General features: G+C 36.6%; 1 protein-coding gene across 3 annotated transcripts in view; it reads right to left on the bottom strand.

The window, feature by feature from the left end:
• TCP11L1 (t-complex 11 like 1) overlaps positions 1–13,469 on the bottom strand; it is a 227,405-nt gene that overhangs the window by 155,607 nt on the left and 58,329 nt on the right. For all 3 annotated transcript variants that reach the window (XM_073658119.1, XM_073658118.1, XM_073658117.1), the window contains 2 exons: positions 12,543–12,694; positions 11,578–11,710 (listed from right to left, as the gene is read on the bottom strand). In XM_073658119.1, coding sequence (XP_073514220.1) covers positions 11,578–11,710; positions 12,543–12,690 — 281 coding nt within the window. In that variant the 5' untranslated portion in view covers positions 12,691–12,694. The remainder of the gene's footprint in view (positions 1–11,577; positions 11,711–12,542; positions 12,695–13,469) is intronic.

Genomic DNA, 13,469 nt, shown 5'->3' with positions numbered 1-13,469 from the left:
TGTAGTGTAACAGAAGTATACAGAATAAGCTGTAGTGTAATAGAAGTATACAGAATAAGCTGTAGTGTAACAGAACTATACAGAATAAGCTGTAGTGTAATAGAAGTATACAGAATAAGCTGTAGTGTAACAGAAGTATACAGAATAAGCTGTAGTGTAATAGAAGTATACAGAATAAGCTGTAGTGTAACAGAAGTATACAGAATAAGCTGTAGTGTAACAGAAGTATACAGAATAAGCTGTAGTGTAACAGAAGTATACAGAATAAGCTGTAATGTAACAGAAGTATACAGAATAAGCTGTAGTGTAATAGAAGTATACAGAATAAGCTGTAGTGTAAGAGAAGTATACAGAATAAGCTGTAGTGTAACAGAAGTATACAGAATAAGCTGTAGTGTAACAGAAGTATACAGAATAAGCTGTAGTGTAACAGAAGTATACAGAATAAGCTGTAGAGTAAGAGAAGTATACAGAATAAGCTGTAGTGTAAGAGAAGTATACAGAATAAGCTGTAACTGTAGTGTAAGAGAAGTATACAGAATAAGCTGTAGTGTAACAGAAGTATACAGAATAAGCTGTAGTGTAACAGAAGTATACAGAATAAGCTGTAGTGTAAGAGAAGTATACAGAATAAGCTGTAGTGTAAGAGAAGTATACAGAATAAGCTTTAGTGTAACAGAAGTATACAGAATAAGCTGTAGTGTAACAGAAGTAAACAGAATAAGCTGTAGAGTAAGAGAAGTATACAGAATAAGCTGTAGTGTAATAGAAGTATACAGAATAAGCTGTAGTGTAAGAGAAGTATACAGAATAAACTGTAGTGTAACAGAAGTATACAGAATAAGCTGTAGTGTAATAGAAGTATACAGAATAAGCTGTAGTGTAAGAGAAGTATACAGAATAAGCTGTAGTGTAAGAGACGTATACAGAATAAGCTGTAGTGTAACAGAAGTATACAGAATAAGCTGTAGTGTAAGAGAAGTATACAGAATAAGCTGTAGTGTAAGAGAAGTATACAGAATAAGCTGTAACTGTAGTGTAAGAGAAGTATACAGAATAAGCTGTAGTGTAACAGAAGTATACAGAATAAGCTGTAGTGTAATAGAAGTATACAGAATAAGCTGTAGTGTAACAGAACTATACAGAATAAGCTGTAGTGTAATAGAAGTATACAGAATAAGCTGTAGTGTAACAGAAGTATACAGAATAAGCTGTAGTGTAATAGAAGTATACAGAATAAGCTGTAGTGTAACAGAAGTATACAGAATAAGCTGTAGTGTAATAGAAGTATACAGAATAAGCTGTAGTGTAACAGAAGTATACAGAATAAGCTGTAGTGTAATAGAAGTATACAGAATAAGCTGTAGTGTAACAGAAGTATACAGAATAAGCTGTAGAGTAAGAGAAGTATACAGAATAAGCTGTAGTGTAATAGAAGTATACAGAATAAGCTGTAGTGTAAGAGAAGTATACAGAATAAGCTGTAGTGTAAGAGAAGTATACAGAATAAACTGTAGTGTAACAGAAGTATACAGAATAAGCTGTAGTGTAACAGAAGTATACAGAATAAGCTGTAGAGTAAGAGAAGTATACAGAATAAGCTGTAGTGTAAGAGAAGTATACAGAATAAGCTGTAACTGTAGTGTAAGAGAAGTATACAGAATAAGCTGTAGTGTAACAGAAGTATACAGAATAAGCTGTAGTGTAAGAGAAGTATACAGAATAAGCTGTAGTGTAATAGAAGTATACAGAATAAGCTGTAGTGTAACAGAAGTATACAGAATAAACTGTAGTGTAACAGAAGTATACAGAATAAGCTGTAGTGTAATAGAAGTATACAGAATAAGCTGTAGTGTAACAGAAGTATACAGAATAAGCTGTAGTGTAAGAGAAGTATACAGAATAAGCTGTAGTGTAAGAGAAGTATACAGAATAAGCTGTAGTGTAACAGAAGTATACAGAATAAACTGTAGTGTAACAGAAGTATACAGAATAAGCTGTAGAGTAAGAGAAGTATACAGAATAAGCTGTAGTGTAATAGAAGTATACAGAATAAGCTGTAGTGTAAGAGAAGTATACAGAATAAACTGTAGTGTAACAGAAGTATACAGAATAAGCTGTAGTGTAATAGAAGTATACAGAATAAGCTGTAGTGTAAGAGAAGTATACAGAATAAGCTGTAGTGTAAGAGACGTATACAGAATAAGCTGTAGTGTAATAGAAGTATACAGAATAAGCTGTAGTGCAAGAAACGTATACAGAATAAGCTGTAGTGTAAGAGAAGTATACAGAATAAACTGTAGTGTAACAGAAGTATACAGAATAAGCTGTAGTGTAACAGAAGTATACAGAATAAGCTGTAGAGTAAGAGAAGTATACAGAATAAGCTGTAGTGTAAGAGAAGTATACAGAATAAGCTGTAACTGTAGTGTAAGAGAAGTATACAGAATAAGCTGTAGTGTAACAGAAGTATACAGAATAAGCTGTAGTGTAACAGAAGTATACAGAATAAGCTGTAGTGTAAGAGAAGTATACAGAATAAGCTGTAGTGTAAGAGAAGTATACAGAATAAGCTGTAGTGTAACAGAAGTATACAGAATAAACTGTAGTGTAACAGAAGTATACAGAATAAGCTGTAGTGTAATAGAAGTATACAGAATAAGCTGTAGTGTAACAGAAGTATACAGAATAAGCTGTAGTGTAATAGAAGTATACAGAATAAGCTGTAGTGTAAGAGAAGTATACAGAATAAGCTGTAGTGTAACAGAAGTATACAGAATAAGCTGTAGTGTAAGAGAAGTATACAGAATAAGCTGTAGTGTAAGAGAAGTATACAGAATAAGCTGTAGTGTAACAGAAGTATACAGAATAAACTGTAGTGTAACAGAAGTATACAGAATAAGCTGTAGTGTAATAGAAGTATACAGAATAAGCTGTAGTGTAACAGAAGTATACAGAATAAGCTGGAGTGTAAGAGAAGTATACAGAATAAGCTGTAGTGTAACAGAAGTATACAGAATAAGCTGTAGTGTAACAGAAGTATACAGAATAAGCTGTAGTGTAATAGAAGTATACAGAATAAGCTGTAGTGTAACAGAAGTATACAGAATAAGCTGTAGTGTAATAGAAGTATACAGAATAAGCTGTAGTGTAACAGAAGTATACAGAATAAGCTGTAGAGTAAGAGAAGTATACAGAATAAGCTGTAGTGTAATAGAAGTATACAGAATAAGCTGTAGTGTAAGAGAAGTATACAGAATAAGCTGTAGTGTAAGAGAAGTATACAGAATAAACTGTAGTGTAACAGAAGTATACAGAATAAGCTGTAGTGTAACAGAAGTATACAGAATAAGCTGTAGAGTAAGAGAAGTATACAGAATAAGCTGTAGTGTAAGAGAAGTATACAGAATAAGCTGTAACTGTAGTGTAAGAGAAGTATACAGAATAAGCTGTAGTGTAACAGAAGTATACAGAATAAGCTGTAGTGTAAGAGAAGTATACAGAATAAGCTGTAGTGTAATAGAAGTATACAGAATAAGCTGTAGTGTAACAGAAGTATACAGAATAAACTGTAGTGTAACAGAAGTATACAGAATAATCTGTAGTGTAATAGAAGTATACAGAATAAGCTGTAGTGTAACAGAAGTATACAGAATAAGCTGTAGTGTAAGAGAAGTATACAGAATAAGCTGTAGTGTAAGAGAAGTATACAGAATAAGCTGTAGTGTAACAGAAGTATACAGAATAAACTGTAGTGTAACAGAAGTATACAGAATAAGCTGTAGAGTAAGAGAAGTATACAGAATAAGCTGTAGTGTAATAGAAGTATACAGAATAAGCTGTAGTGTAAGAGAAGTATACAGAATAAACTGTAGTGTAACAGAAGTATACAGAATAAGCTGTAGTGTAATAGAAGTATACAGAATAAGCTGTAGTGTAAGAGAAGTATACAGAATAAGCTGTAGTGTAAGAGACGTATACAGAATAAGCTGTAGTGTAACAGAAGTATACAGAATAAGCTGTAGTGTAAGAGAAGTATACAGAATAAGCTGTAGTGTAAGAGAAGTATACAGAATAAGCTGTAACTGTAGTGTAAGAGACGTATACAGAATAAGCTGTAGTGTAACAGAAGTATACAGAATAAGCTGTAGTGTAATAGAAGTATACAGAATAAGCTGTAGTGTAACAGAACTATACAGAATAAGCTGTAGTGTAATAGAAGTATACAGAATAAGCTGTAGTGTAATAGAAGTATACAGAATAAGCTGTAGTGTAACAGAAGTATACAGAATAAGCTGTAGTGTAATAGAAGTATACAGAATAAGCTGTAGTGTAACAGAAGTATACAGAATAAGCTGTAGTGTAATAGAAGTATACAGAATAAGCTGTAGTGTAACAGAAGTATACAGAATAAGCTGTAGTGTAAGAGAAGTATACAGAATAAGCTGTAGTGTAATAGAAGTATACAGAATAAGCTGTAGTGTAACAGAAGTATACAGAATAAGCTGTAGTGTAATAGAAGTATACAGAATAAGCTGTAGTGTAATAGAAGTATACAGAATAAGCTGTAGTGTAACAGAAGTATACAGAATAAGCTGTAGTGTAATAGAAGTATACAGAATAAGCTGTAATGTAACAGAAGTATACAGAATAAGCTGTAGTGTAATAGAAGTATACAGAATAAGCTGTAGTGTAAGAGAAGTATACAGAATAAGCTGTAACTGTAGTGTAAGAGAAGTATACAGAATAAGCTGTAGTGTAACAGAAGTATACAGAATAAGCTATAGTGTAATAGAACTATACAGAATAAGCTGTAGTGTAACAGAAGTATACAGAATAAGCTGTAGTGTAATAGAAGTATACAGAATAAGCTATAGTGTAATAGAAGTATACAGAATAAGCTGTAGTGTAACAGAAGTATACAGAATAAGCTGTAGTGTAATAGAAGTATACAGAATAAGCTGTAGTGTAACAGAAGTATACAGAATAAGCTGTAGAGTAAGAGAAGTATACAGAATAAGCTGTAGTGTAATAGAAGTATACAGAATAAGCTGTAGTGCAAGAAAAGTATACAGAATAAGCTGTAGTGTAAGAGAAGTATACAGAATAAACTGTAGTGTAACAGAAGTATACAGAATAAGCTGTAGTGTAACAGAAGTATACAGAATAAGCTGTAGAGTAAGAGAAGTATACAGAATAAGCTGTAGTGTAAGAGAAGTATACAGAATAAGCTGTAACTGTAGTGTAAGAGAAGTATACAGAATAAGCTGTAGTGTAACAGAAGTATACAGAATAAGCTGTAGTGTAACAGAAGTATACAGAATAAGCTGTAGTGTAAGAGAAGTATACAGAATAAGCTGTAGTGTAAGAGAAGTATACAGAATAAGCTGTAGTGTAACAGAAGTATACAGAATAAACTGTAGTGTAACAGAAGTATACAGAATAAGCTGTAGTGTAATAGAAGTATACAGAATAAGCTGTAGTGTAACAGAAGTATACAGAATAAGCTGTAGTGTAATAGAAGTATACAGAATAAGCTGTAGTGTAAGAGAAGTATACAGAATAAGCTGTAGTGTAACAGAAGTATACAGAATAAGCTGTAGTGTAAGAGAAGTATACAGAATAAGCTGTAGTGTAAGAGAAGTATACAGAATAAGCTGTAGTGTAACAGAAGTATACAGAATAAACTGTAGTGTAACAGAAGTATACAGAATAAGCTGTAGTGTAATAGAAGTATACAGAATAAGCTGTAGTGTAACAGAAGTATACAGAATAAGCTGTAGTGTAATAGAAGTATACAGAATAAGCTGTAGTGTAACAGAAGTATACAGAATAAGCTGTAGTGTAACAGAAGTATACAGAATAAGCTGTAGTGTAAGAGAAGTATACAGAATAAGCTGTAACTGTAGTGTAAGAGAAGTATACAGAATAAGCTGTAGTGTAACAGAAGTATACAGAATAAGCTGTAGTGTAAGAGAAGTATACAGAATAAGCTGTAGTGTAAGAGAAGTATACAGAATAAGCTGTAACTGTAGTGTAAGAGAAGTATACAGAATAAGCTGTAGTGTAACAGAAGTATACAGAATAAGCTGTAGTGTAACAGAAGTATACAGAATAAGCTGTAGTGTAAGAGAAGTATACAGAATAAGCTGTAACTGTAGTGTAAGAGAAGTATACAGAATAAGCTGTAGTGTAACAGAAGTATACAGAATAAGCTGTAGTGTAATAGAAGTATACAGAATAAGCTGTAGTGTAACAGAAGTATACAGAATAAGCTGTAGTGTAAGAGAAGTATACAGAATAAGCTGTAGTGTAATAGAAGTATACAGAATAAGCTGTAGTGTAAGAGAAGTATACAGAATAAGCTGTAGTGTAACAGAAGTATACAGAATAAGCTGTAACTGTAGTGTAAGAGAAGTATACAGAATAAGCTGTAGTGTAATAGAAGTATACAGAATAAGCTGTAGTGTAACAGAAGTATACAGAATAAGCTGTAGTGTAACAGAAGTATACAGAATAAGCTGTAGTGTAAGAGAAGTATACAGAATAAGCTGTAACTGTAGTGTAATAGAAGTATACAGAATAAGCTATAGTGTAACAGAAGTATACAGAATAAGCTGTAGTGTAATAGAAGTATACAGAATAAGCTGTAGTGTAACAGAAGTATACAGAATAAGCTGTAGTGTAACAGAAGTATACAGAATAAGCTGTAGTGTAAGAGAAGTATACAGAATAAGCTGTAACTGTAGTGTAAGAGAAGTATACAGAATAAGCTGTAGTGTAACAGAAGTATACAGAATAAGCTGTAGTGTAACAGAAGTATACAGAATAAGCTGTAGTGTAAGAGAAGTATACAGAATAAGCTGTAGTGTAAGAGAAGTATACAGAATAAGCTGTAGTGTAACAGAAGTATACAGAATAAACTGTAGTGTAACAGAAGTATACAGAATAAGCTGTAGTGTAAGAGAAGTATACAGAATAAGCTGTAGTGTAATAGAAGTATACAGAATAAGCTGTAGTGTAACAGAAGTATACAGAATAAGCTGTAGTGTAATAGAATTATACAGAATAAGCTGTAGTGTAAGAGAAGTATACAGAATAAGCTGTAGTGTAACAGAAGTATACAGAATAAGCTGTAGTGTAAGAGAAGTATACAGAATAAGCTGTAGTGTAAGAGAAGTATACAGAATAAGCTGTAGTGTAACAGAAGTATACAGAATAAACTGTAGTGTAACAGAAGTATACAGAATAAGCTGTAGTGTAAGAGAAGTATACAGAATAAGCTGTAGTGTAATAGAAGTATACAGAATAAGCTGTAGTGTAACAGAAGTATACAGAATAAGCTGTAGTGTAAGAGAAGTATACAGAATAAGCTGTAGTGTAAGAGAAGTATACAGAATAAGCTGTAGTGTAATAGAAGTATACAGAATAAGCTGTAGTGTAACAGAAGTATACAGAATAAGCTGTAGTGTAATAGAATTATACAGAATAAGCTGTAGTGTAAGAGAAGTATACAGAATAAGCTGTAGTGTAACAGAAGTATACAGAATAAGCTGTAGTGTAAGAGAAGTATACAGAATAAGCTGTAGTGTAAGAGAAGTATACAGAATAAGCTGTAGTGTAACAGAAGTATACAGAATAAACTGTAGTGTAACAGAAGTATACAGAATAAGCTGTAGTGTAAGAGAAGTATACAGAATAAGCTGTAGTGTAATAGAAGTATACAGAATAAGCTGTAGTGTAACAGAAGTATACAGAATAAGCTGTAGTGTAATAGAATTATACAGAATAAGCTGTAGTGTAAGAGAAGTATACAGAATAAGCTGTAGTGTAACAGAAGTATACAGAATAAGCTGTAGTGTAAGAGAAGTATACAGAATAAGCTGTAGTGTAAGAGAAGTATACAGAATAAGCTGTAGTGTAACAGAAGTATACAGAATAAACTGTAGTGTAACAGAAGTATACAGAATAAGCTGTAGTGTAATAGAAGTATACAGAATAAGCTGTAGTGTAACAGAAGTATACAGAATAAGCTGTAGTGTAACAGAAGTATACAGAATAAGCTGTAGTGTAATAGAAGTATACAGAATAAGCTGTAGTGTAACAGAAGTATACAGAATAAGCTGTAGTGTAATAGAAGTATACAGAATAAGCTGTAGTGTAACAGAAGTATACAGAATAAGCTGTAGAGTAAGAGAAGTATACAGAATAAGCTGTAGTGTAATAGAAGTATACAGAATAAGCTGTAGTGTAAGAGAAGTATACAGAATAAGCTGTAGTGTAAGAGAAGTATACAGAATAAACTGTAGTGTAACAGAAGTATACAGAATAAGCTGTAGTGTAACAGAAGTATACAGAATAAGCTGTAGAGTAAGAGAAGTATACAGAATAAGCTGTAACTGTAGTGTAAGAGAAGTATACAGAATAAGCTGTAGTGTAACAGAAGTATACAGAATAAGCTGTAGTGTAACAGAAGTATACAGAATAAGCTGTAGTGTAAGAGAAGTATACAGAATAAACTGTAGTGTAACAGAAGTATACAGAATAAGCTGTAGTGTAACAGAAGTATACAGAATAAGCTGTAGTGTAAGAGAAGTATACAGAATAAGCTGTAACTGTAGTGTAAGAGAAGTATACAGAATAAGCTGTAGTGTAACAGAAGTATACAGAATAAGCTGTAGTGTAACAGAAGTATACAGAATAAGCTGTAGTGTAAGAGAAGTATACAGAATAAGCTGTAGTGTAACAGAAGTATACAGAATAAGCTGTAGTGTAAGAGAAGTATACAGAATAAGCTGTAGTGTAATAGAAGTATACAGAATAAGCTGTAGTGCAAGAAAAGTATACAGAATAAGCTGTAGTGTAACAGAAGTATACAGAATAAGCTGTAGTGTAATAGAATTATACAGAATAAGCTGTAGTGTAAGAGAAGTATACAGAATAAGCTGTAGTGTAACAGAAGTATACAGAATAAGCTGTAGTGTAAGAGAAGTATACAGAATAAGCTGTAGTGTAAGAGAAGTATACAGAATAAGCTGTAGTGTAACAGAAGTATACAGAATAAACTGTAGTGTAACAGAAGTATACAGAATAAGCTGTAGTGTAATAGAAGTATACAGAATAAGCTGTAGTGTAACAGAAGTATACAGAATAAGCTGTAGTGTAACAGAAGTATACAGAATAAGCTGTAGTGTAATAGAAGTATACAGAATAAGCTGTAGTGTAACAGAAGTATACAGAATAAGCTGTAGTGTAATAGAAGTATACAGAATAAGCTGTAGTGTAACAGAAGTATACAGAATAAGCTGTAGAGTAAGAGAAGTATACAGAATAAGCTGTAGTGTAATAGAAGTATACAGAATAAGCTGTAGTGTAAGAGAAGTATACAGAATAAGCTGTAGTGTAAGAGAAGTATACAGAATAAACTGTAGTGTAACAGAAGTATACAGAATAAGCTGTAGTGTAACAGAAGTATACAGAATAAGCTGTAGAGTAAGAGAAGTATACAGAATAAGCTGTAACTGTAGTGTAAGAGAAGTATACAGAATAAGCTGTAGTGTAACAGAAGTATACAGAATAAGCTGTAGTGTAACAGAAGTATACAGAATAAGCTGTAGTGTAAGAGAAGTATACAGAATAAACTGTAGTGTAACAGAAGTATACAGAATAAGCTGTAGTGTAACAGAAGTATACAGAATAAGCTGTAGTGTAAGAGAAGTATACAGAATAAGCTGTAACTGTAGTGTAAGAGAAGTATACAGAATAAGCTGTAGTGTAACAGAAGTATACAGAATAAGCTGTAGTGTAACAGAAGTATACAGAATAAGCTGTAGTGTAAGAGAAGTATACAGAATAAGCTGTAGTGTAACAGAAGTATACAGAATAAGCTGTAGTGTAAGAGAAGTATACAGAATAAGCTGTAAACATTTGAAGTTCAAATAAGCCAACTGTGCAATGTGCATGGTATTTGTGCCGTTTGTTTTAGCAGTAATATTTTACAGAAAAGCTCCCGTATAAGTCACACAGATAGCATGCAGGGGCAGAGCAATATGAGTTATGCGCCACAAAATAAGGATCTGGGCCCTGGTCGCTAAAATGGTTGTTACTAATAAAAAGACAATCGAATATATACTTCCTTGTAATGTCTTCACATCCTGTTCTGTCCAGATGTGTCCGGATCCCAGAATTCCAAGCGGAGGAAGTTCGTCGACCGCCATATTCGGACACACAAGTGATGGGTGTCTCAATATGGAAACTGCTGGTGGTACCATCCTCTTGCGCGGTACCACCAGGGGAACACGCCGTACACGCCGCCGCCGGGATCAGCCGAATGATTCACTGACTGCCGTATCTAATGTCAGGGATTCCTCAGGCAGAATTGCAGCAGACAACCTTTGTACTATAAGATCTATGAGACAGTAGGATTCCCTGTAGTCTTATGCAGTGACGTCACAGAACCAAATGACAAACTCAGCTCTGCACCTGTACAATTCAGAGCTTACTACCGCACTAGATCCTGATACAACATAGCCTCATTATACTGAATGATTGGCAGAGCACAGCAGCAGAGCGTCATGAGAAGGCAGAACAGAGCAGCAGAGCGGCATGAGCAGGCAGAGCACTCCAGCAGAGCGGCATGAGCAGGCAGAGCACAGCAGCATAGCGGCATGAGCAGGCAGAGCACAGTGGTATGAGCAGAGAGGTATGAGCAGGCAGAGCAGAGTGGCATGAGAAGGCAGAACAGAGCAGCAGAGCGGCATGAGCAGGCAGAGCACTCCAGCAAAGCGGCATGAGCAGGCAGAGCACTCCAGCATAGCGGCATGAGCAGGCAGAGCACAGCAGCAGAGCGTCATGAGAAGGCAGAACAGAGCAGCAGAGCACTCCAGCAGAGCGGCATGAGCAGGCAGAGCACTCCAGCATAGCGGCATGAGCAGGCAGAGCACAGCAGCATAGCGGCATGAGCAGGCAGAGCACAGTAGCATAGCGGCATGAGCAGGCAGAGCACAGTGGTATGAGCAGAGAGGTATGAGCAGGCAGAGCAGAGCGGCATGAGAAGGCAGAACAGAGCAGCAGAGCGGCATGAGCAGGCAGAGCACTCCAGCATAGCGGCATGAGCAGGCAGAGCACTCCAGCATAGCGGCATGAGCAGGCAGAGCACAGCAGCAGAGCGTCATGAGAAGGCAGAACAGAGCAGCAGAGCACTCCAGCAGAGCGGCATGAGCAGGCAGAGCACTCCAGCATAGCGGCATGAGCAGGCAGAGCACAGCAGCATAGCGGCATGAGCAGGCAGAGCACAGTAGCATAGCGGCATGAGCAGGCAGAGCACAGTGGTATGAGCAGAGAGGTATGAGCAGGCAGAGCAGAGCGGCATGAGCAGGCAGAGCGCGGCAGCGCGGATTGACATTACCGCCCTCCCAATGCAATAGCATCGGGACTCCATCTAGTGGTACTACAAAAGGCAAAAATTAGTTAAAGCTCTTGGACTCTATGAAAAATATGTATAATTTTTTGTTGTAAGTTACAACTCCAGTTCTGAGAAGGTGGTTGGCATCATGGTCTGAGGATGTCATCTCTTACCTCCCCTGAGGCAACTCCGCAGGTTTGATCTGAAAATCTCCATTGACCACAATCTCATGAGCCAAAGCCATGTTGGTGACCCCTTTAGCTGCATCCATCAGTTCTTCCACAGAGACAAAGCCCAGTGGGCTGGCTGTAAGACATACAAGGAAGTCAGTAAATGTTCGGGGCCAACATCCTGCTGCTTGGTATACAGAACAATAGGACCATTAGAAGGACTTTGCTTGTGGCACATGTTAAATCTGTTATAAGACAACAGTTAAAGAGCAATTTCTGTTGGGAAACTCCAACTGTCCTAAAGCAAGAACAAAAAAATAGTAATGCCACCTATGAGTCTGCCCCACCGGCTGCGTTCTCTAAAAGCTGTAAGGGTATTGCCAGGGAGACAGTCATTTGGGCAAATCACGTGGCAACTGCCGTTTTGAAAGCTATAGATACCCCCAAGGGCTCTACACATGGGGCAGTGTGGAATAACATGATTCAGGATATCATATGTCATCACACATCAGTTTATGTTTTTTCTGACATTTCATCAGAAAGTGTGTTGCTGCAATGGAAGCAGAGCACAGAAGGGGAAAGTTCTGGCCATCCGCAGCGGGCGCCGGTTGTAGCATACAGCTCACACCCCTCTGCAATAACTACAATTTCAACTATTTAACTCCTTAATTGCTGTTGCCAACAGCATCTGTGGCATCTAGATGGATGGCCAAATGTGTATACTTACACAACCTGATAGTTATGATTGGACAAGGTCGGACTTTAGAAATGCCCCAGTGGTAAGAGGAATAGCAACACCAAGTAGGCAAATTATTCATAAATTTCCAAGAGGAATAATTGAGTACACAGCCCCATGGAATCATTCTTTGATGGGGAATACAAGTATTAGACATGTGAGGAGAGTGGACAGCGCCTCTAATGGCCACTGGTTGTACAAATGGCCTGAGGTGGAGGAAACTAACACTCACCCTGTGGGGTGTTCTCTCTGTGTGGACTTGGGGTGCTCTGCCGGATTCTCTTCCGCACTGATTCCTCTGCTGTGTTGGTGCGGCCAGCTCTGCTGGGTTCATCTGATGACTCTTCTGCAGGCTGTGATTTATCAGGTTCAAAAGGCATGATCCTGAAACGCCAAGCAAAGGCACGCGAGATTATCTCCAATAATGCAAAGCTCAATGCCTCTCCATGACTGTCTAAACACTTACAATACATATACTTAAAAGGGGTTGTACATGCTGAATAAAAGATTTACTAGGGGCACGAATGTAGTGAAAACAAAAAACAGGCATTCTCCCCTAGTGTCACCCCACTGACCCAGGGCAGCCCCCTCCCCTTCCCCATGGAAGTCTTCTGATGGGTTGCAGCAGTCAGGTGACTAGAACTGCATGTCATCAGATGTTTTTCTGATAGCCTGACTGCTGCAGCCAATCACAGGCCTCAGTGTTCTTGTGACAGCAGAACAGTCTCATCATCACTTCTGGTTCTAATGAGGCCACCAGAGGAGGGTCTGGCCTGGATCTGGCAGAGTAGGAAGATGACAGCAGGAGAGTAGGTCTCAGTTTGCGATTTTCACTACCTAAATGCCCTTGGAAAAAGTCTACATTTATCCAGAGCAACTTCTTTAAAAGCTATGGACATATTAGTACCTGAAAAATGAAAACACATAATTAAAAGTATTGCTGCACCAACACATTACACCTAAAGGAGCGTTTATGACTTCCATTTCTACATCTAGAGGCTGTAATATGGCGGAAGACTCCTATTTGCACCTATAACAGCGCTCTCTATTCCGAGAAGGATTTCTACAAGATTTTGTCTAAAAGGGATTTTTGCCCATTCATCAAGAACATTTGTAAGGACAAACACTGATATTGGACAACAGGGCTTGACTAGTAATC

The sequence above is a fragment of the Phyllobates terribilis genome, unplaced genomic scaffold (assembly GCF_046119375.1).
Source record: "Phyllobates terribilis strain yellow unplaced genomic scaffold, ASM4611937v1 Scaffold_13__5_contigs__length_258822181, whole genome shotgun sequence".
Classification (NCBI taxonomy): Eukaryota; Metazoa; Chordata; class Amphibia; order Anura; family Dendrobatidae; genus Phyllobates; species Phyllobates terribilis.
Note: the sequence above shows the minus strand (reverse complement) of the source record. Positions and strands in the feature narration are given on the sequence as shown.